This window comes from Psittacula echo, assembly GCF_963264785.1.
Source record: "Psittacula echo genome assembly, chromosome: 6".
Lineage (NCBI taxonomy): Eukaryota > Metazoa > Chordata > Aves > Psittaciformes > Psittacidae > Psittacula > Psittacula echo.
Genome location: NC_137743.1, coordinates 31,190,136 through 31,213,935, shown reverse-complemented (window position 1 = coordinate 31,213,935; position 23,800 = coordinate 31,190,136). Strand labels below are relative to the sequence as shown.

Genomic DNA, 23,800 nt, shown 5'->3' with positions numbered 1-23,800 from the left:
CGTGTGTGTGCCCGCGCGGCGCGCTCGCTGGGGGGCGCCATAGCGCGGCTTGCCCCTCGGCTGCTTCGCGCGCGCTCGCTGGGGGGCGCCACAGCTGGCGGGGCGGGGCGGGGCGGGCGTTAGGCGCTGGCGGCCGGGTGACCCGGTGGTGGGGTCGCGCCTCCCCGCCGGGAGGGGGCAGCTGCGGCAGCGGCCGCCCGGGGACAGCGCACTCGGCAGGGGCGACCCCGCGGAGCCAGAGGCTCCGTGCTCGCGCCATGCATCCTGCCGCTGCCTCCCGTCCCGCTGCCCGGCGGTCGGGCTCCCTGCCGCGGCTGCTGCTCTCGTCCGCCGCACGGACGCTGCTGTGGCTCGGTCCCGTCTACCTGGCGGGGTACCTGGGGCTGAGCGGCAGCTGGGTGTTGCTGGGGCTGGCGCTGTGGCTCTGCTGGGGACACAACCGGCGGTGGAAGCGCGACCGGCTGGCTGCCGCTTTCGCGCTGCTGGAGGATGAGCGAGAGGCGGTGTGCCGGGGCTTGGCCGCCAGGCACCTGCCCGCCTGGGTGAGTGGGGACTCAAGCGGCGGGAGCCCCGGCAGCGGGCACGCTGCGAGGTGTGCGGCGGGCAGCTCCGGGCTGCGCAGCTGGGGAGGGCCCGGCGGTGCAGCCATAGCAGTGTGGGGAGCGGGGTGCTCCGTAAAGAGCAGCCGAAGGGTGAAGAACAGAGATAGCAGCGATGCCTTGGACCGAGCGGTAACGTCTCTGATTTTGAGGTCTTGCTCAGTAAAGAGAATGCTAAACTGGAAGCTGTTTTAGTAGAGGAGATGCGCATGTTGCTGTAACCATGCTTGTAGAAGAGACTGCTGTATCTCTGGAGAAATCTTTCAAAGATCTCCTGTTGCATTGCAGGTATTTTGGTGTAGATGTTACTTTAGACCTTCTCATCCAGAAGGTTTTTTCCCCTTCTCTTTAGCGTCTTTGGAAGAAAATAAAAATCTATAAACATAGTATCTCTGTCTCCAGAAACAATATTTAGAGCCATCTCTTGATGGTATGGAGAGCCAACCCCCTGTTTGTTCTTCACCTATTTTCTAGCTACTCTAGGTTTTAAAGGGAAGAAACTCAAAAATCTAGCTGCAGATTTTATTCTGTGTCTTTGATTATTTGTTGGGTAGCCTTGGTTGGATAATGGAAAAGGATGAGGGTTGCTTTTTTCTTCCTTCATAGTCATTTGCTTAGCATTTAAAATATGTCAGGGACTGGTAGGGAAATGCCTTTCTTGTAAGAAAGAATATTAAAGAGCTCTATTTGTAAGGAGTGTTGCATGGAGACATTTATAGTCAGCAAACTGTTTTATATAGCCTACAGCACTTGGCTTTTCTTAATAGTGTGGGAAACGAAAGCAGTTGGCACTTCGGAGAAGTGAGGCCAAGGTCTCCTAGCAGAGCTGGTGCAGCTCCGTGCATATGTTCCTTCCCACTGGGCACAGAAGCCTGTGTCTGAATGAAGTTTCTGCTTGTTCGTATTGACAGAGCGTTTAACACAACCCTGAGCATGAAAGAGTGTGGTGGTGTCAGTTCTTGCCCTGATCCTGTAAGAATAGTGTTGTATTTTATCCTCAAGTGCCCTGAATCCTGCTAATGAGAAACTCAGTTTCTTAGTGTTGAAAAATCAGCATCACCCTTCACAACACTCTCGCTCTCTCTCCCTCCAAAGTTCTTGGGTTTTGTGGCCGAAAGTGTCAGGCTTTACTAGTGTGTAGGCAGGTGGTGGATGGAAAGGATCATTGACTTGGCATTCAGGAGGCAGCACCTGTGTCTCCCAGGCATAGGAAGGGCTCTGAAAAATGGAAACTGCAGCGGAGCCAGATCTGATGATCAGAGTCTGGAGAACCTGAAATGTGAATAGAGGCTGATAGAGCTGGGACTGTTCAGCACCCTTCAGGAGAAGGGAAGGCTTAAGGGGGATCTCAGCACTGTCTCCAACGGCCTAGCACATACTCATAGAGACAGTGCGGTCAGACTGTCTTCAGAGGCCTCGCTCCTGACTTGTGAATCCTTGGAGTTGGCTGCTGGAAGGCAGGATGTAGGATCTAGGGATAAAGGGGCTGCAACTGTGTGCTTTTAGTCTTAGCTTTTATCCATATTGCCACTTCTCCTCCTTTTCTATGGTGGTAACTTTTATTCTCCATCAGTGGTGTTTGCTTCCACACCACATTTGTTCTTGATATTTTTTTTAAACTCCTCAGTTTTAAATTTTCTTCTATCCCCTTCTTTGATTTGATCATCTGCTTCTACCCTGTGCCTGTCTTGGGGACTGATTCTCACCTGCTGCATATTCAGTCTATTCTCTGTGGTGTCATCCTTTTTTATCTTTAATTTTTGCCTTTCAATGTTCATGAACCTTCTATTGAAACAGCTCTAAAAATGTCCCTTGTGTTCTTCTCTCCTGACACGCAGAGGTGGGAGTAGGAATGCAATTCGGGATCAGGGAAGCAAGGGTTGCATGTGCAGTGTTGTAATCCTAGAAAAGGTTCTGGAGTTGTGAAGTAATGGCAGTGTCTTAGGGGACTGGTAAATAGTTGTCTGCTCATGTGCCCTGTGGTAAAATGAGGAGGACCCAGTGCACTGATTGCACTGCTTGGTTAAAAACCGTTCTCCCCTAAAGCAGTGCAGTGGCTCCTTCATATGTGACTCGGGTTCTGCTCAGTCCTGGTATCAGCTGTTAGGAGATGCATTCACATTGCAGTCTTTCCTTCAGAGGGGGTGCAGGGGGGGTTTCCCTCATCTACTCAACCATCTGTTTCAGGGAGCTTGCCCGGTTCTTTTGCAGCACCAGTTTCTTGGCTGAAACCAGCCAGTGAGTTTGGAATACAAGCATTCCTGTGCGAGACATCTTACGTGGGCAGGCTGTGCTTCCTCAGGAGACCAGGCTGAAAACCTGCTCATGTTGAGCAGAGTCAGTTCTGTGTCTTGGAGAGGTCACTTCAGCCTGTGCTGCCTTTAGCAGGACTTCTGTAAAACCAGTCACTGCTTGGCACAGAGGTAGCTGGGCTTCCACCTTCATTCTGGCTCCTTCATTCTGTTGGTGGTGATTTCTCCATGTTGCTCTTGCAGCTTTTAGCAGGTTGCAGGTGAGAATGTCGGAGCATGCTGGATTTCTTCCTGATGTTCAACTCCTTTTATCAGGATGAATTGATATTACTGGGTACAGAGCAGTCCTTTTAAAACTTCTCCAGTTAATTCCTCCTTTGACCAAAAGGTTTGTTCAGACTTTTGTTTTTGCCCCTGCACAGGTAGCTAAAAACCCTGTATGTGTGTCCCAAAAAAACCCAACAAAACAAAAACCCAACCAGCGCAAAACCCCCAAACAAAACAACAACAAAACCTCAAACAAAACCCCAAGCAAACACATACACACACCCCCATGGATAGATTCCTCTGTTGAAGAGAATGGCACTGTTGTGTCAGACATGGGTTTTGCTGTTGCTATAATTGTTGGTGTGCCCTGCTCCAGGGCAAGGTGGAGCCATGCAGAAACTTACACATTTTCTTTACTTGATGGTAATTGGCCCTTACCTGGTGTTTTTGATCTTCAAAGCTCTTTTCAAATGCTAAGTAATTTTTGCATCATTCCAAAAATATTGGCAAGAAGTAGGCTTGCATTTCTAAGTGGGGAAAACTGATTTTGATAGTGTGACTTGCCCAAGGCTTCAGGATTAAGTCTTCTTCTGGGATAGTGTTAACTTTGGCAGCTCTTTGTGGCTTGTTCTGGGCTTAATGGGAAACGTTTTGAGCTTCTCTTACCTGTGCTGTACTGATGACAAACTTGAGGACAAGACCTTGCTGCTAGGGCTCTCACCGGTAACAAGGGTCAGAAGTGAGTCTGAAGTCCAGAGCATGTGGTTAAAATACAGAACTGTAGATGGTTTGTTTGTTTGGTTGGGTTTGTTGGGTTTTTTTGGGGGGTGGGTTCCCAAACCATATTAGGATACAGAAAGTTCTTGGAGTAAACTGTTGGGATAAGAACAGAGCTTGGTAGTGTCACTGGGCCAAACTAAAGCAGAACTCTCATCCTACTAGTGGGACATGCATGTAATAAGAATACCCTGTGGATGAGAAAGGCTTTGCTCAGAGCTTATGTCTTATTAGACAGTGGATAATACAGATGTAACACTTGGATACCGAGCTTTGCTGCTTCTGCAGAACTGCTCAGCTGACCTTTGGTATTGGGAACCCATGGATATGTGATGGTGTCTCCTAATAGGCAGGAAGCTGGTTTTCACCAGAAACCTGTAGTTGACCGATTTGTGGTGTTTGCTTTTGTTAGAGCCCTATTGTGTTAGCCAAGGAGCTCCTGGTAGTCTTTGGTACCATAGAGCTACAGCAACGCTATTCCTTCCATCTGTCAAAGGAAACCGAGGCATAGAGTGGCTGGGTAGGAGCTGTGTTGCAAACACATGAATGAGGCAGTGTCAGGTGGGATGGAAGTGTACCACAAATGGCTGCTAATCCTATCACAGCAATCTCAGTGTGACACACAGATATGTGACTCATTGTGGTTGCTTTTTGAGTTTGCCGTGGCTGTCTGGTTTGGCCAGTGTCTGTGGCCCAAATAGTGAATTCAGTTTTGCTTTTTCTCAAGCTGCTGCCTCCTTCTCATGGTTTTTGCCTGTTTCCTGATGCTTCTGAGTGCAGTTCCAGGTCTCTTAAGCCACTAGTTTGCTTCTTGGTTGCCTCTTGCAGTTGCATCTCTAGCAGCTTTGACTTTAGTGAATAATCCCAGCCGTCTTTTGTGGTTTATGTTGTGCTACATATCTCCCCTTAACATCGGTGGATCTCACATGTGGGCTGTGACTTTCTCACTGGGATATGGTGAGAAAGTCACAGCTTAACTGTTGCCCTGAGTCCTGGTCTATCCTTCCTTTTGGGTCACATCTCTCTCCTTGCTGCAAGGTCTTTTGAAGGACAGCTTGCCATGCAACTTCCATAACTTCTCTACCCTGCCTGTGACTGACCCGGAGCTGTGGTACAAATACTGTGGAACACTGGCACTTGACAGTTATGTGGGAGCTTGGGATCAGCTGCTTTCAGGCTACCCAGGATTTATGTGTCCTGGCAGAGGACTGTTTGGTGAAAGACGAAAGGCTGGCAGATGAAGTGGAGGTCCCCAATTCGTATAATATGCCTTACTGTAAAATGTCAGCAGTGTTTTTTCAGTATTGATTGTCCCTCCTAGTGCTGTATTCTCACTTTATCATGCAAATAGAGCTGGGTAGGCTGACATTTCAGTGGACTTGCGTTGTCTTATTTAATGGAAAAGTTGCTATTTAGATCATCAAAAGAAATTGCTTGTAAAGGATATGGTAATATCTTTTTTTTTAATGCAATAATTGAAGATAATTTGATGCATTATTTGAGCAGGGGAAATGGGCTCTGAAATCATCCATGAAACTGGAATAAAAGGCAAGCTACTGTCCATTCCATCTGAACATCTCTGAGCACCTGTCTGAAAGCTGCTGAGTTAAACAGCAAGCCTTTGACTGAAGAGTGTAATTCACAGTTCTTGTACAAGGAAGTAATGTATTGTCCTACCCAATGACTATTATCAAGTTAGATGATAGTTGAAGGGCTCCCTTTGTATTTGGGTGCTCTTGTGGAGCTGAGCAGAGCTTGAATGTCCCCTGATGCACTGTCCTTCCCTTCTGCAATAACCTGGTACCAGCTCGTAGCACTGGCTGAAAATACCACATCCATAAGGCTTTAATATGTGATTGTAATAAGGTGATTGTGGCTCTTCACTCAGCTGCTTCTTGATGAAGTCTGAGAGATCAGTTAGTTACTTATGAGTGGCCTCATATCTGGCTGTCCTGATGGTGATTAAACAAGTCATCACCTCAGGGAACTTGGAGGATTTTGTAATGGGCACATATGCTTCCTGTTGGCATTCAATGTGTCCCATTTGAAAACATGATTCAGAAGTGACTACTTCATTTTAATCTGTCCTTAGTCTCTTAAAAAGCTCTGAGATGTGAAAACACTAGTGTTACACATGATAGTGTATGCTAATAGGCTTGAACTCTAACAGTGCTTCTTTTGCCTGAAGCCATTGGCACTATCTTAATATTGGTGGAGAAGTGCTGCCACAACCAATACACTGCGTTCCCCAAGCAGGTTCTTATTTTCCAAAGCACAGTGTCCTGGTTGAGGTGAGCCAGTATAGGAAACAGGACCCGCAGAGCTCATGATCTTGAAGGGAAGCAGGTTCTTATGGCTTCCCAAGACATGACCAAGAGAAGGATGAGAAATCTAATGATGCTGTACACCATGAACAGGATATGATACTTGTTTTAATTATATGAATGTGCCTAGAGGCATGCTGGCATATCAGTGCACATGTATTCTTTTGCCTTTTACTGTTTTTCAAGATAGTAAATTATGAAGGATGTATGTATGAGGGCAGAGGGATCTCGACTTACTCTAAAGCTTGTTCATGCTCTGTGGTATGTTTTGCATGTGTTGCAGTATGGAGAAACAGATAGCATGTGGCCTTCACTGTTTTGTTTGATTTTTTTTCTTTGCCTCCAGGTTCACTTCCCTGATGTTGAACGAGTGGAGTGGCTGAACAAGGTGAGGAGCCATCTGCTCTGAGCTGCATCATAGCACAAACTGTGTGGGCCAGGTCTGAGAAAGTTATCGTCACTACAGTACAACTCAATCATATGAGTGTCTGTACTTAAGTCTTGGAGCCAACTCTGGTATAGAGTTGCCACTGAGGTTTTGGTGACAGCCAAATGTGTGCCTGGCTGGTGATACAGGTTTGATGAATTTGACCACAACACTTCATTCTGGGATTAAAAAAATAAAAGCAAGCAAGAGAGTGTGTGTGTGTATGTATACATGTCTGTATGCGTTATGTGTGGCAGTATTATTATTTCAGCAAAAACAGTTGCATTTCCTCTTACCAGAGAGGTCCCCAGTGAGCTCTGAGGCAGGTGCTCCTATAAGTAGATTTAGTCAGGCTCTGACTGGAACTGGACTCTGGAATTCAAAGCAAAGCAGTTGAACTTGCAAATTAGCACCCAGTAACTCTCCTGGTTTCCTTTTTAGCAAACTTTCTTCTTCATGAAAAGCTCATTTCCACTCCTGTTTAAATAAACCTGACCCCAGGGAACTTTGTGACACTTTAGAGCAATTACGAACAATTGTGCTTTAGCTACTTTAACCCTGGGCTTTGCTGGCTCAGCCCCTCAGGTTAAAAGCAGTCAATAGACTATAGTCTATGTAATAGTCTGTAGTGCTGAAAACTCACCCTTCAGTTCCTAAAACAAATTCCTTTGCTGAGGAGTTGAGATGGATCCTTCCATAAGATGACTTAACTGCACAAATGTGACTTGGTAAAAGGACAGATGTTAATAGCCAGGTGTTCTGTGATGTTTGTGTCTGTTTCTCAACAAAAGATATCTTATACAAAGAATTTTCAGAGTGTTTCCCCTTTTGCTATTCTTTAGGTCCTTGTCCAGGCTTGGCCGTACTTTGGGACAATCCTGGAAAAAACATTTAAAGAAATCGTTGAACCAAAAATCAGAGCAAAGAATGTACACCTGAAAACATGCACCTTTACCAAGATCCACTTCGGCGAGAAGGTAATGTAAATCCTTTGCAACAGTTGCAGGTCAGTCTTTTCTGAAAAGCTCAGATGCAAGGGGAGTCTGATGTTCAGCTCTTTAATAGCCCAGAGTGTTTAATAAACTGGTATCGGTACAGCACTGCTGCCTCCTTTGTTCCCTCCTCATGTTGACTTGAGCATCTTCACTGTGAAGGAAGAATTGTATAGGAGGCACACACATTCCTTACCACCAGCTGTCAGTATCATGGGATTGGAGATGGAAAAAGGGGCATGTATCCACATTTATTCTTGTAATACCCTTGTGACAGGAGTTTTCAGTGCTTCCTAAAGCTTGCAACTTGGACTACTTGCAGCCAGCCTTGGATTTGAGGACTGCGAAAGCTGTTCACACTGCCTCTTTAAGGGAAAAACTTGTATAATTTACTTGTACTTCACATGCAGTTGTGCAAAGTCTTTAATGAATGCTTCTGTAATCAAATTGTAGTAGGACTTTTCACTTAGGCTTAACTTCAAAGATATGAACTGTGTCATATCTTGTTTGTCTTTATTTCAGTGTCCTAGAATCAATGGAATTAAAGCCTACACCAAAGAAATCGACAGAAGACAAGTTACCCTAGACCTGCAGATATGGTAACATCACATCATCGATTATGTAGATGGTTCTTAATTCACTGCCCATTTGACACCTGCATGAGAGTTGTCTTGCTGGACTGAACCTGTGGGCCACTGAGATCAGCATGAGTGCAGAGGTCCTTATTTTATATTGAACTAGAATGATACAAGATAATCTGTCCCCAGCTGGATGTCCTCAATATTCAGAGAAGTGAGATGTTGTGCGGCAGCCTTTAAGTCAGAAAGCAGTGTCACCTGCACAGGTCTAGGTGTTACCTGTTCTGGCCCATCACTGCTGCCATGGGTACAGGAATGTTCCCCTTGGCTTTGCCATTCATGGTAGTAGGAACCCAAGTTTTGGAATTGTATTTTCTGTTCTGACAGCTCTCGGGCATAGGGGCGCTTGGTCTGTCTTGTCCCACTATGGTTCCTGTTCAGTGCAACCTCTTCAGTTCTTCCAGAACTACTCATGCTATTTATTTTTCAATTCCTTCCCCTAGATTAATCCTTTTGTTTTAATCACTGTTTGTTCCATGTGCCACCCTGCACATCTGCTTTTTTGATTACAGCTGTTCTCTGAGGAGAAAACTGCCTCTAGCTCTATTAGCAACAACAACAACAAAATTAGATAAAACTTTTCATACCTCCCAGGCTGTTTTGAATGAGCTTGTGTGTTTTGTTAACAACAGAGGCAATGTAGAGCTAAACTTTCTCCTGGCTTAGCCTGGAGAATGGAATTACTGGGGGAATTGCCACTTGCATGCTGCTGTAGCTCTGTAAGTTTAGCAGTTTGAGCTGCCTAATTTAAACTGCTTTTCTTCATGGTAGTGCCAAAAAAAAGCAGTTGTGAAATTGTAGAGCGTCTTGGCAACAGCACAGAGCTGCTCAGAGCTGTGCCTGCTGCTTAATGTGGCAATGGCATGGCAGCATCCCCAGCCCTGGCAGAGCACAATCACTCCCTGCAAAATGACATGCTTGATTTTTCATCCAGAACATGTTGCGCTTCAGTGCTGTCAGTGAAGTGCTCTTTGTAATAGCCAGACCAGTCTAGGAGCATTTGGCAAATCATTTCTGCTTTCCACGTTGACATCGAGGGATTTGATGCCTTCAAGGCTCTGCAGGAGTTTGCTGCTGCTTGCTGTTAAACTACTTCCCCAGGCTGCTTCTCCCACATACTCATTTTCACTGTCTTTTAACAATCCTCTGCAGAGGGATTCCCGCACCTCCTCATTCCTGTCCCTCTGGCAGACCCGTCAGCATCTCCAGATGGCCAAACACTTCCTGTTCCTCATCCTGATGATAACTTGACCTGAACTGTCATCTGATAACCCAAGTATTCTCTGTATTCTCACGGGAGTGTTCAGACTACCTTGTCTCTCTGATGGGCTCTGTTGAGGACCCAGTTTCTCTTACATTAATAGATTAAGATCAGCAACTAAGCTGCGAGAGAAATGTACAGTGTCCACAGGAGGCAGTGTATTCCACAAATGGAGAGAAGCAGATCTATGAGCATATGAGTGGTGGTGCTTTCCTGCCTTTTTCTGGATTGCCAAAGGAACTTTTTTTTTTTCTTTAACCAAAGAAATGGACAATTTCCACTTTTCTGGAGTGGAAATAATGAGGCAAATCCCCATTACAAAATAGGCTCTCTTAGCTACATGAATAGCAGTGAGTGCTTGCACTACTGCAGCTGGTGCTGGGAGAAGAGCTGCTTAGAGGAGATGGACTTGAACTGCCTGATGTGACTTTGCTGCCCTTTGCACTACCTTTCTTGCCTCTCTACCAGCATACTTGCTGCATGCTGGTGATGTTTATATGGCTGGGTCTGTCCAAAGAGCTGCGGCCCGGCATCAGAGTTCTGGAGAAGAGAGCAATGTGCTGTGGGTGCCAGTGTGGTATGCTTTGCAAGGCTGAGACCACAGTGACTGACCTTCCTCTCTGGGGTTAGGTTTCAGAGAAGTGTGGGTATGTTGCAGTGGACATTAAAGGATTAACGTGTCTCCATGTTATAAACATGACTCCTCTGTCTTGGTGCTTGCTAGCTGTAATTTTCTGGGAGTTCCCTCGCTGGTGAACCCACGTGAGCTGGCCTCTTGGCTGCTTGGCTGGCTCACCACTGACCAGGGTGGCTGCAGCAGAGAAGGCTGACCAGCTACTTCAGGCAGGGTGCTGTTATCCTTTTGGCAGCACTCCTGCCTTAGCAGCTCTGCCCCACTCCAGTGCCAAGTTACTCTTCGTGTTAGGCAGTGTCTTGCATCCAGAAATTTCAGTGTGCTCTGTAAATGCTTCTTGCTTTCAGTTTCACAATCCTTATGCTGGGGGCTCCAGAGCTGATGCAGTACTGCAGGTGGGGTCTCACGAGAGCAGAATAGAGGGGCAGGATCACCTCCTTCAACCTGCTGGTCACGCTCCTTTTGATGCAGCCCAGGATACGGTTGGCTTTCTGGGCTGCGAGCGCACATTGTGAGTTGTTGAGCTTCTCATCGACCAACACCCCCAAGTCCTTCTCCTCAAGGCTGCCCTCAGTCCAGTCTCCACCTGGCTTGTATTCGTGCTTGGGATTGCCCTGATCCACATGCAGGACCTTGCACTTGGCCTTGTTGAACTTCATGAGGTTCACATAGGTGAACATGATGTGGTGCTGAATGCTATGGTTCAGGGTTGTGTTCTGTGAAGAAGCACTTCCTCTGTGTTAAATTTGTGGTGTGATGTCACAGATTACATCCTTTACATGGGAACTGAGAAAAATAGAGATCCCTCACTTTTATGGGCAGTAGCTGTTCACAGAGCCAGTGATGCAGTAGATCTGGTATGGCAAGGAGCGGAACTTGAGAAGCTGCTTTAATTAAACCTGTTAGTAACAGATTGTATGTCTGCAGCATCAGAGCATTGGAAATGGTTCTGTAGAGCACTGCTTCATTGCAGTATTCGCTGCCCCGCGTGAAAGGACTATACTTGATTTTTTGGCAGGAGAACCAAGGCACAGAGGTGATTATTTAGGAGGCACAGAGGCCTTTTGGCGAAGGCAAGGAAGGAGGCTATAAATCTTTCAAAATATTTTGCTTTGTCCCTGAGATAATGCACACAATCGGTGGAATTAAGCTGTGTAAATTTTGTCACAGCTTACAGGACTGAACAGGAAAACAGGTTACCCTCGGGTCTTTTGTGCACTGTTTGTCATTTTTCTGTCTGAAGGTCCTGGTGACTGTATTCTGTGCATGTATCTGCTTTCCAACAGATTTACCAAATCTACAGCTTTCGTATGACACATAAGAAAGAATCAGGGTTCTTGCAGTGGCTAAATGAAATATGAGATCCCTGACAGACTGGAATTTGGAATCCCCAAACCTGAAATACGAGATCCCAGCTGGAAACAAACTGGCAATACTCCGGAGTCTTTAAACAATTTGCCCTAGATCCAAATCATGAATCTGTCCCCTGAGCATAGAGGGCTGACAGTTGCATTTTCCAAATGAATTCATGTCGAAGCGTTCCAGAAATGGTCTCCAAAACTGCGTTTTTCAAAGTGGGAACTTTTCAAGGGCATCCACTTGATCTCCTACAGCTGCTTTTCTTCCCACTAATTCTGCAATTGCCTGAGCTACTGTGTAGCCATGTAATCATTGGCTATAATAATAAGTGTCAAAGTATTTGAAGGCACTGTTACCTCCCAGAAGAATACATTTCAATCCATAGAATCATAGAATAGTTAGGGTTGGAAAGGACCTAAAGATCATCTATTTTCAGAAGAACTGTTTCACGTTTTCATTTCCAGGCTCTTCTGTGGCATTTACAGTACATATGAAGTCGTAGAAGAATGGTGAAAAAATATGTATAAAAATACGTAGGCATTGCAATTTACTCTTAGAAGAGACTCTCTGGACTTTCTAATGGACAAGTTTTAGAATGGAAGACAGTTTCTGTCACCTAGTGCAGAACTGGAGAAAGTAATCAAAAGAAGCACAAAAATGAAGAGCTTTGGTGGACTTTGGGTAAATTAAGTTTGTAGGATCTTACAGAAACTAAACACAATTTGGAAACTTGTCAGTCTTGAGCAAAAAGGGAACGCTTGCCCTCAGGAGTCTGTCTTGGCAGGCAAAGGGAAAAGGCAGAGGTGGTCTGTTTTTTCTTGGTACTTGGTCACACTTTCTTGTGTCTCTTATTTGTCTAATACTGCTTGCTCATTTACCCAAGTCCAAAGTCAGGCAGACTAAGCAATAGTGTCTGCTTTAAAAAGCACTTGAGAAGGATGGACCAGACGGCATTTTCTGCATGTGGGCTGATGAGAAGATAGGGCTTGTGTGGAGTTACTTTACAGAGGGAAGAATTGCACATGCCTTTTCTAAAGGGTCACATAGATACCCAGGTTAATCAAACTTGTCAGTATGTGGTCTTGTAGCATCCGTGCTTTCACCCATTGTATCATAAACACTGGGCCTAGCTTTTCCACCCAAGTACGGAGCAGATACATCCACTTATACAAGCTTCTCCAGTTCACATCCATGGCACAGGCATGCTTATCTGCATTACCTTGTGCGACAGATGGTGTAGGAGAGACACAGGTAGCTCTTCCACCCTTCACAGGTGAGTAAAGTATGGTCCTTTTGATAGTGGCAGGGCAGCTCAGCCCTGCCCGCTTTTGAGTGTTAAGGCTTGAGTTTGGCTCAGGCGTTCTCTGTCTGGGGGAGAACAGCAGAGAGCACAGCAAAGTTATGCTGAGCAGAGGTGGCAGGCGAAGGCATGAGCAGCCTGGACTGGAAATGAGGAGCAAAACTAGTGAACAGAGCATGCATCCTTTTCACTGAGCAGCCTGGTGTGGGGGTGATGCCTGTATGAAGCAGACTTAAGGATAATTGAAGTTTCAGGCTCTGATAAAAGAGGTAAAAACTTCTCAGACATCTTAAAACACAATTGCATGTATTGTAGTGTTACTGGAGAAGAGACATCTAGGACTGGGTGGGAAGAGTTTTTGACTGTGTGGAAAGCAATAAAGGTTGTAAATTGAAACACCCAGCTATTATTCATTGTGTTGGACACAGGCAATGGCTGAATTAAATCCTCTTGGATTAATTACTGCAAATTGAAGAACTCATTTTGGCTTCTCATTTAGACTTCTCTTGTGACAAAACTCTATTAGCACCCAGTGTAATGGGCTGTAAGATAATGTCAAAATTGTAGAAGCTAATAAACGTAAAAATAAGTTTAATTACGTGACTAGCTCATAGGGAAGATTGGGTTAACTTTGGCATGGCCTGTGAGGTTGGTTATTTAAGAAATGAGAATGTTCTAACATTAAAGGCTTTAATTTGTGTGTTATGAGCTTTTAAAATTCTGTTAAGTCACTATTGTAAACAAATATTTGAGAACTTTGCTTGCAAAAATGGAGACAAATTCACCAGGTTACTCATTCCTGACGTTTTTTCTGGGGGAGAGGTAGCATGTCTGTGTGCAAATTACAGGGTGAATTCTTGGCAACTACAGCACTATTTGTCCATATACATGTGGTCAGAGATAAATCTTGTCCTTTGATTATGGGGTGAAATTACGCATGCAGGTGGCAAGCGCAGCATATTCACTGTGCTGTGGTACCTTTACACCCTGCTTTACCTGCAGGGTGTTTGTGTGTCTGCAACCAGAAGGAGCTATTTCTCAGTGGACTGAAAAGGAACTTGGTAGCTCCCTTCAATTGTTGTCTGCCAGCAGCATCAACAGATCTGCCAGGTTCTGCTTCCTGGGGATTGGCTATCAGTTTCTGCCCAAGGTGATGTTTGTACTTTTATTAAAGTCTAAGGTGGTTTCTAAATTGCAAAAGTACCACACTCAGCACTTGTTTTATTTAAAGCCTGATGTTCTCCATGGCAACTGACCAAAATCTGATCCAAATCATTGTCTTTTAATTCAGCCTCAAGGAAAGCAGGTTATTTTTAGTGAAGAATTTGTCCTTCAAGTGGACAGGGTGAGGACCCTGTACGTAAGGATAGGATGGCTGTGCACTAGCTTGGGAGCTGGATCACCAGGTGGTGGGGTGGGATCAGCTAATGGCTAGTGTTAAGAATGGGAAAGTAACCTTGAAGTACAGATGTTGATTTGGCAATTTGCAGGTAGATCAGTTCCAGCTGACTGCATAATTTCTCTTGTGAAGATCTGACCCTTGTTCAGTCTGCTCAACTTTCCTTTTTAAGTTGCTTGAAAATCCATCTCTGCCTATGGGGTCATGTTGTCAGTCCTAATTTCATTATTAAAATTATGAAATTATTAAAATTATGAAATCAACCTAATTTCATTTATACTCTGCGCAGCCTAAAATTTTCGGACTGTGGAATAATGTGAGAATTTTCTTTCAGTTATGTAGGGGACTGTGAGATTCACATGGACATATCGAAATTTAATCTTGGAGTGAAAGGCGTACAGGTGCGTGCGGTGCTAATGTCTGTTCAAGGCTCTGTGGTGCAGGAATTAGCATGTACCAATGTGAACAGGGGGTCACAATGCTTAACTGGAAAACAACCGATGAGTAGGCTTGCAGTGATAGGTTTTATCTCCTTTGGTTTTGGCTGGGCAAATGATGCCTTCCATGGAAGGCACCCAAATACCTCTTTTGAGTTTCTTAATGTGACTTTTAAACAGAGTCAGTGCTAGAGCATGGAGCTCATGTAGGACAGCTGCTGCCACTGGCACTCAAAAGAGCTGCAGGTTGATAGAGAACTTCAGAAGAGACAGATTTGTCAGGGTGTTCATAACTGGTTCTTACATTGTTGAAAGCTAATAAGCAGATCACTGCAGTATGCGGCAGTCAGGGTTGCAGAGAAGCTCCACAAACTTAGAAAGCCTCGCCTGATATCCATAGCAGTGGTTTTTTGGGGGAGGAGATTCTTGTTGTCATTAAATTCTAAATAAAAATACTTCAAGTAGGATTTTTAAGATTGTCTCCATCACTGAAAAGCTCACAGTTTTGAAACTGCATCCTGAAAGTACCTTCATACTCTGTTTTCCTTGCTGTCTTCTATTTGCAGTTGTATGGAACATTGCGGGTGATACTGGAACCTCTTCTAACTGATGCACCTTTCATTGGAGCAGTGACCTTGTTTTTTATGCAGAAACCGGTGAGTCTGTAGTGAACTGCACTCTGCAGCGTTCCTGCTTCTTGGTCTATCTTGATGAATGGATAGGTCTTCAGTGAGTGACACAAGCTGTCCATCACTGGTAACCCAAACTGTGCAACTGTTGAAGGCATTTGAATAGCAAATTCCTGATTGTTCAATGCTCCTCTTGAGCATTGTCCAAGAGGACAGGAATGATTTTGCCCTGTTGTTTTGTAGTAGTGCCTAAAAAGTTACTTGCTTCACTCTAAGAATGGGATGACTTTCCAATGGTGACAGCACAGGAGCCATTTCCTAGGCTTTTGCTGCAAGTTTCCTGGCAGGTGGATTTTAATTCTTCCCATTCATAGATTTTAAATACACTCATCTTGGGAGACCATTCAGTCATGCTTGTGCTTTGAAAATTTAAGGTCACTCGCCTTGTAGTTGAATTGTGGTTTAATAAAACATGAGAAACCTTCTAGTCTTGTAAAAACTAGTTATCTTATAGCACACAGCTTTGCTTGCTTGTGGGTTATGGTCTGCTTGAGTTCGTGGAAGTCATACATTTTTTATCTTGGATGAGATGTTTTTGTGTTTAGATGTAGTAGTATTATTTTAGCACATGAAAAAAACCTTGTTTATTGTGTGAGTAGAAATACAAACTCCTGAAGTCGGGTGCTGTTTGTAAATCTCCCTGCCTCAGGGTATAGGCCAACCTCTAAGTGAAACGATGAGGAAACAACTTCAAAGTGTAGGTAGAGCTGTCAGATTTACTATGTATAACCCCAGGGCATCTGCCGGTGGCCATTGGTAGGGGCTGAATGCTCTCTTTCCCTGTACTTGCAGGATAAGTCCAAGTGATACCCTTATTTCATGTATGGCAGATAAAACAGATAAGGGAATAGAAACCAGCTGTTGGTCTCAATGTACAGATTCAGTCACTGGTGCAGATTTTGCTTTCTTTAAACAGCTGGCTTTGTTTTAAAAGCATTCGCTTCCCCTTTAAATTCTACATTTTTTCTGAAATAAATTTTGATAGTCCTGTATAATTTTTCTCCCTGATCTTGTTGCAGCACTTGGAAATCAACTGGGCAGGCATGAGCAACCTCCTGGATGTTCCAGGGATTAAGTGAGTGTTCACTTTGCTTCATTTTATTCTTCCTTAAAAAACCTTTGGAAGTTGGGACAACTGTGTTCTTTAGTAATCATCAAAGCTATTCTCAAGAGCATTGTATAAAAGTTGTTGTGCTGATACTCATCCTATTGTATCTGGCTGTGGAGTTCACAAAACCTGAGGAGTGTGCTTTTTACAATCTGTCAAGATTGCTTCAATCACTTCATTGCATTTAGGGTGGAAGTAGTAAATCCTCAAAACAACAATGTTCTGTAAACTAAAAAACAAGCCCTTGCATTTTCCACGTGCCAGTTACTTGCAAAGGTAGATGAGGTAGATCTAGGTGACTGGCAGTCTGAGCTTACATTTTTTTGCCTTAAAGTTAAAAAAGGCAAGGTATCACAGAGTTGCAGTCCCTCTGACAAACTGCGATACAATCCATGATAAAGAGAACTGCACCAGATTTATAACAAGAAATGTTCTTCTCTTTCTGTGTAATCTGCTCACCCTTTAGGTTCTTCAGAAAATGTAAGCAGTTCTTCCCCAATGCCTCTTGGGTTGATCTTGTACATAAAACTTGCAGAGCAAGGATGAAAATCTTAGTGGTTTTCACTACTAAGATTCAAACTGTTTCTCCAGGTTGGAGATTCACTTTGTCCTTGTTCCTTAGTGCAAGCAGAAATTTCTGTTTCAGAAGAACAAAATATATTCGGTTACTCAGCCATTGCCTTTCTCCCTTTAAATTCAATTGCAGACACTTATGTGCCCCTTTCTTCCTCTGCAGCTCATGGCTTGCAGACTCATAGGAAGTGACTGGCTGCTTCAGGTGCCAGTTTATGCATTAAAGGGTCTCTGAAGACCTTTGATGTTGAGTAAGAGGAAGTTTTCTTTTTCTCTTAATTTGAGGCCAGAGTGGCCTTTTGCCCTGAAGTGAGCCTTGGGAGCTCCAGTTCTTATCAGAGAAATTAATCTGTCTTTTCTAACATGTTTTCCTTAATCCTTGCAGGGAGAAGGTGTGTAGGTGTTCCAACCTACAGCCTCTCGTATAATGAAGTGCAAATTTGGTGTCCTAAATTTTCACTCCCTGGTTATTTCACAGGGATTTGAACACAGAAAGCCTTTCTTGATCATCAGCACTGCACACGAAAGCCAGGAGCAAAACATGCTTGACCACGAATAGGTTGAAGTACAGGTTAAACAAGAGCTCCCCCTTTCAAATGAAGTGCGCTTATTTAAGAGTAATGAAACTGGATGCAGTCGTCTGTCCTCGTATACAAGCTGTATTTACTTGGGTGTACCCTGAGACTCAAAGAGAAGGGACACTTCTGTGACCTTCTTGTGGGTTGGTTGGTTGGGTTTTTTTGATAGGAAAGCCAACAGCCTGACCAAGGGCTTTCATGCTCCTGGTTTCACATTTGGAGTAGAAGAAGACTTTCCTTCTGCGTGAATCTAGCCTCATCTGAGAGCTGTGATAAATTTGTTGCAGTCTTACCCTGAGAAGCTACCTTGTAAGCACTAGGTTTATCAAGAGATTGAAAGTCTTTCAGATGTTTAATGCAAAAATAAGCCAAGCTATTTTGTTTTGAATGTGGCCGGCTTCTCCTTCCATTTCACAGTAAGGTCTCTGAGCCCCCTGTGAAATGAAGAAACTTACTGATTCCCTCCTTGCCTTGTCTGTCACTGGTGTTGGCATTCCCAAGGAAACACAGAAGGCACATGAGTTTGTGTGGCTTGTCTGGGGGTGTGACCACCTCATTATATGGCCTATGCTTCCATTCATTATTTACAACCTGGTAGATCTGAATTCCCCTCCAGCCCTAGTAACCCTAGAGTGGAACATCCCTGCATCAAGTGGGCACTTGCACGGTGTGTGCCACAAGGCAATAACACTTATTTGCAGAATGATAGGGAATAGATTGAAAGAGATCTTGAGAGACTGCCCCATGCTCATATTCTTCTTTGCAGCAGCTCAACTGGATACAGATTACTGACAGGAGACAGCCTTACTTTCTGCAGTGATCCATGTCCACCCTTGGTGGTTGAACTGTCCATTTCCTCTTATTCTAAGCTAAGTCACAAGCATGACTTTCTTCTGCCTGTCTGCAATTGTATGTAGGCACTCATAGAATCATTTAGGTTGGAAAAGACTCTAAAATCGCCTAGTCCAACCGTAAACCCAAGACTGCCAAGTCCACCACTAAACCATATCCCTGACTGCCACATCTACACATCTTTTAAATACCTCCAGGGATGGTGACTCCACCACTATTCTGGACAGCCTGTTCCAGTGCTTGATAACTTTGGGAGAAGGTGGCTGCCACATTCCTGGGAGTTTTCAAGGCCAAGGGGCTTTGAGCAATCTGGTCTAGTGGAAGGTGTCAGGGGGGTTGGAACTAGAACCTGATCTGTGGCAGGGGGTTGGAACTAGATGATCCTTAAGGTCCCTTCCAAGCCAAATCATTCTATGATTCTATGAAGGCAGGCAGTATAATTAATTTTGCAGTACCCATTTATTTCACTGTGCCTCATTCTTTCCTTCTAACTGAAATTCTGATTGATTGTAGAGATTTAGGTTGCATTTTTTCCACCCCCACATGCAGTGTAATGTCAGACTCACTAATTCAAGACTTCATTGCTGCACGGCTGGTTCTACCAAACAGGATCACAGTGCCTCTGAAAAAGAACATGAACATTGCCCACTTGAGGTTCCCCATCCCACATGTGAGTTGGTTTCAGTTTTGTTGGTTTTTTTTTTTCATTTCTTTTTTTTTCTGCAAAGGTGTTAATCTGCCTGAATTTGCATTTGCTGCAATGTGGATGCATACAAGCTTAGTGTCTTAGGCTCCTCTATCAGCTGTCTCCACCTGGATTATAGGCTTTCTGTACCCAGCATTTCAGAAATATAAAAGCAGATGTTGGGTGGTTTATAATTTGGGGAAGAGGTGGGACTAGAAGGGTCCTACTCTGTATGGCATAAGAAGTTTTATTCAACATTGAGTCACTGACCAATTGAAAACTTTAGTCACCTTTGAAAATACCACAGCTCTTCAGTTAGAGAAGGTAAATACACAAGCAGTGAGTGTCAGGCTACTTAGTGTTTTTACTAACACTGTGAAGGTGTGTAAATGAGCAGCTCGGAGGGTGACTTCTCTTCGTTACAGGAGAAATAATCAGGGGGGAAAAACCCAACAACCAATCTGAATGTTTGACATAACCAGATCTTCAGTTTCCTTCATCCATCAAATACCTAATTCACTCATTAATGGGGGTGAATATAAATGAATGACAAAGGGATGCTCCCTATTACAAACTTATATCACTAAATTGAAGTTAAGTGGCCACTCCACAATAAAATAAGAAACTGTCGATGGGTGCTTAGTTCCTCCTTCAGTTAGTAGGAATTGATTTTTACTTTTGATTTACTTTACTTTTTTATTATTACTTGTAACCTGTGTGCAGAAGTATGCTTCTGATTTAAAAATAAATTGAAGAATGTCTTCTACCCAGTTGTCTAGATTGGTTTGTGTATCTGTTTAAGGTGTTTGTTTTGAGTTGGGTTTTATTTTATTCCTATAGGTAAATGGTGCAAAAAAATGTTTAATAACTGTCACTAGAAATATACAGCATTAAAATGCATGTCTTTGCAAAGCTGTCATGGCGACTACCCTTGCTGCCTGAAATAACTATTTTTAGGAGTTAACATATTATAATTATTCAAAGATCACCTTGTCATGAACAATTTTGTATCTTCTTTTATTCAGGGAGTAGTAAGGGTTCATCTGCTAGAAGCTGAAAACCTTGTCCAGAAAGACAGTTTCCTTGGTGCAATCAGGGGGAAGTCAGACCCATATGCTCTTCTTCGTGTTGGCACAGTGCAGTATCGAAGCAAGACTGTTTCCCGAGATCTTAATCCCATTTGGAATGAGACATTTGAGGTACTGAATCTTTTGACCTTTCCATCTGTAGGATGCACAGCCATTTACATCCCTGTGCTTGGAGGACCTTCTCTTAGCTGACTGCACTGGAGCAGGTGGACTTCCTTGTTACTTTTTTGAGGCACTTCTTTCCCTTAAACAAATTCAAATTTACATTGCAAACTTGAAATGTCATTCAGGTTGATCTGATTTACATACGTGAGGTTTTGGAGGAGGTCCAAAGCACTGCTTTTAAATATCAATCAGTACAGCAGTCTGTGCAGCTGTAATCTGTTCTAGTATTGATTCTTCTCTGCTTATTAGGAATACCAGTTTGAGAGGTTTAACTTGCAGTTCAAAACCAAGCAAACTGGTTTTGAAATATTTTCACTTATAATCAATTGTATTTCTTACACAATTAACCATGAAACAGCAGGGAATGTCAATGTGTTAAAGAGCTGTGAAGTGTTCATGTCACATATATAAACCTATGTGAATGGGTTTTAATTTTAATCAATACCTCTTTCTCTTCCAGTTTGTTGTTCATGAAGTGCCTGGTCAGGACTTAGAAGTGGAGTTGTATGATGAAGATCCAGATAAAGATGACTTTATGGGCAGGTAAATTAAAGTGCAGGGCAGGCAAATTAGAGGTTACTCGACTCTTGTTGCAGAGGTTACTAGGGTTTAGTAGCCCTCTGCAACAGGACACCCAGATTACTCATGCTGAAAATTTAGTATTGAAGGGAGTTATTCCCTTTGTCCACATATTGATACCAAGTTATTAGTTCTTAGTGCAGCTAACTTTGAACAAGGTAGAGAATGGTCCAAGACTCCTTCAGGGAATCCTAGGAAGCCATTATAAGGCTGGTTACACAACTTGAGATTTACTTTCAACTTACTTTAGTTTTGGAAGTATTTCAAGGGGGAGACTTCAGAAGCGTTAAGTGCGTTCCAGCACACATGCACACAGGTAATGCAGAGAAGGTGTTATTTGAAACAGATTTGAGCGTGGGCTTTATTGGTGGTGGCTTCTCCCCCCAACAGCAATATGTTGTATGCCCAAATATACACTGAAATGTTTGCTTTTTGTATTTCAGCTTGCTTATAAGCCTAGTGGATGTAATGAATGACGGAACTGTTGATGAGGTAAAGATCACCGCTCTATATTTCTGTATGTGGTTGGCAGTATATGCTTACATGTATTCATTTGTGCTCTCCCTCTGCTACTGCATTGTTTCGGTGTGATTAAAGATTCCTTGCACACTTGCCTTGTGGTATTTTCACAAAAACCTTCACTCATAAAACTTCAAGGAGCCGTTGCAATAATTTTTACAATGAAGCTGGCAAACTGAGGCAGCCCTGAGGTTATGCTGAGCCAGCAGTGGGGTATCCTATGTTGGTATCTCGTGTCCTGTAAGTACCAAATGTTTTGTACAAGGTTGCAAGTTAGTTTGGTGAAGCAGTCTGATTGCTGGGGGGAAGAAATGATCCAGTCTTCTTGTGGTTCGTTCTGTAACCCAGCACTCTGCAAACAGTGCCAGGGTGCCTGTCTTGTGCTGCTGGTTGGAAATACCCATGTGCTTTGCATGTACATGGTATCTTGGGTTCGTTTTTTTCTAGCTTGTGTTTCTGAGTAGATGGACATGCTACAATCTAAGCATCAAAAATGCAAGCTAAGGCGCTCAAAATACAATTCATATTGTCTATTGTATGTAAGTCTCAGAATGCAAGATTTATGCAAGATTTATTCTGCCTCATCTTTCTCAAGTTACTCTTTGTTGCTTCCATTTAGTGGTTTCCCTTAAGTAAGACAACAAGTGGACACGTCCATTTAAAACTGGAATGGCTTTCACTAGTAAATGACCAAGAAAAGCTACATGAGGTGAGTATATTTTCTTAAAGGATTCTGATACTCTGATCTCTGTCCATCCAGTGATCAACAAAGGAGTGTGTGAAATTAGGGACACGAGGCAAACGCACAGGAGCTTATTTTTCTATTCTATGAATCTATGAGTCTATTTTTGTCTGAAAAAGTTTTGATGTGATTTCACCTCTCTGCCCCTCCTGACGAGGAAGGGCATTTTCTTGCTCCAGGTCCCTTGGTAATTCAGGAGTAACTCAAATCTGGCAGCTCTTTTTACTTGAATTAACAAAGCTTGAACTTACTCACTGCAAAGTTCCCTTCTTTGACAATTTTTCCCTTCTCTCATCATCTAAGATCTGTGTAGGACCCCTGTCTACAACCTGTACTACTCACAGACAAATAACCCAGCACTGGTGCTTGATAGGGCCATGCTTCCCAGTGATGTCTTGTTTGTCCAGCAGAATTGCTTGGATAAAGCCCATCTCCCAAGGATGCTGCTGCTTCAGAATCAAGCAAAAGCGTTTGAGTTCCACTGAAGTGAATAAAATTTGTTTCCAGGCTTTAGTCTGCTGTGGATGTATGTAGCTGAGCATATTTTTAAGTGTCTTGCTGCTCTGGGGAATCCAAGCAGTTCTGCATTAGAAAGACTGAAAAGCATTAAGGCCAGTGAATTGAAAAGACTTGCACCTTTTCTTACTGGTCTACTTAAAACTGTCATGCTGTTTTGGCTTGTACTCATCTAAACTGCAAGTTTTAGGAGAAAGGTGAAGAGATGCTTAGCTTTCAGAAACTGTGTTTTGAATTTGTGTTGTGCTTTACATTGTCCTTGATGGGTGATCATGCCTACCTTGTGTTTTATCTTTCCTGGCCTTCACAGGATAAGAAGGGTCTGTCTACAGCTATTCTGATAGTCTACTTGGACAGTGCCTTCAACCTTCCAGTAAGTACAAATCACATGCAGGCAGCCTTCACTCCTAACCTTATATCAAATTCCACAGATTTAACTCTTTTTAAATACTCTTTTAATAATTCAGAAAAACCACTTTGAGTATTCGAATGGGGAATGTGGAGCAAAGAAGATCAAAAATAACAAGTACCTCAAGGTAAAATTTATATTCTTCTCCCATGCTTGCAAAACAACATTCTGGATTATGTGGTATCGTAGCAACTGAACCTAGCTGTGGTTAAGAAGAAATAATCTTACCACCATCAGAATCAAACTGACTGGGGTTCAAAATAGTGATTGAAAGCCCACCCCCCACCCCAGTGAAAATCTAGGAGGTCCGAGGGGGAATCAGAAATATCTGACTCGGTGTGGGGCTGTCTTTATTTTTATTTTATACCTTGGACAGAGAGCCTCCAGACATCAGACCAAGTCAAGTCTCTTCATCAGGGATTGTAGTGATAGGACAACAGATAATGGGTTCAAACTTAAACAGGGGAAGTTCAGGTTGGATATAAGGAGGAAGTTCTTCACTGTGAGGGTGGTGAGGCACTGGAACAGTTCACCCAAGGAAGTTGTGAATGCTCCATCCCTGGCGGTGTTCAAGGCCAGGTTGTACAGTGCCTTGGGCAACATGCTAGGGTGAGGTGTCCCTGCCCATTGG

General features: G+C 43.6%; 1 protein-coding gene across 1 annotated transcript in view; it reads left to right on the top strand.

Moving 5' to 3' along the window:
• Window positions 1–257: 257 nt before the first annotated feature.
• ESYT3 (extended synaptotagmin 3) overlaps window positions 258–23,800 on the top strand; it is a gene marked incomplete at its 5' end in the record, with an annotated part of 32,911 nt that continues 9,368 nt past the window's right edge. Inside the window, 14 exons of the mRNA XM_080620484.1 lie at window positions 258–542; window positions 6,566–6,607; window positions 7,489–7,623; window positions 8,161–8,237; window positions 14,564–14,630; window positions 15,233–15,322; window positions 16,375–16,430; window positions 19,016–19,136; window positions 20,177–20,350; window positions 20,865–20,947; window positions 21,427–21,475; window positions 22,122–22,211; window positions 23,071–23,133; window positions 23,228–23,296. Of these exons, the coding sequence (XP_080476610.1) occupies window positions 258–542; window positions 6,566–6,607; window positions 7,489–7,623; window positions 8,161–8,237; window positions 14,564–14,630; window positions 15,233–15,322; window positions 16,375–16,430; window positions 19,016–19,136; window positions 20,177–20,350; window positions 20,865–20,947; window positions 21,427–21,475; window positions 22,122–22,211; window positions 23,071–23,133; window positions 23,228–23,296 (1,401 nt within the window). The remainder of the gene's footprint in view (window positions 543–6,565; window positions 6,608–7,488; window positions 7,624–8,160; window positions 8,238–14,563; window positions 14,631–15,232; window positions 15,323–16,374; window positions 16,431–19,015; window positions 19,137–20,176; window positions 20,351–20,864; window positions 20,948–21,426; window positions 21,476–22,121; window positions 22,212–23,070; window positions 23,134–23,227; window positions 23,297–23,800) is intronic.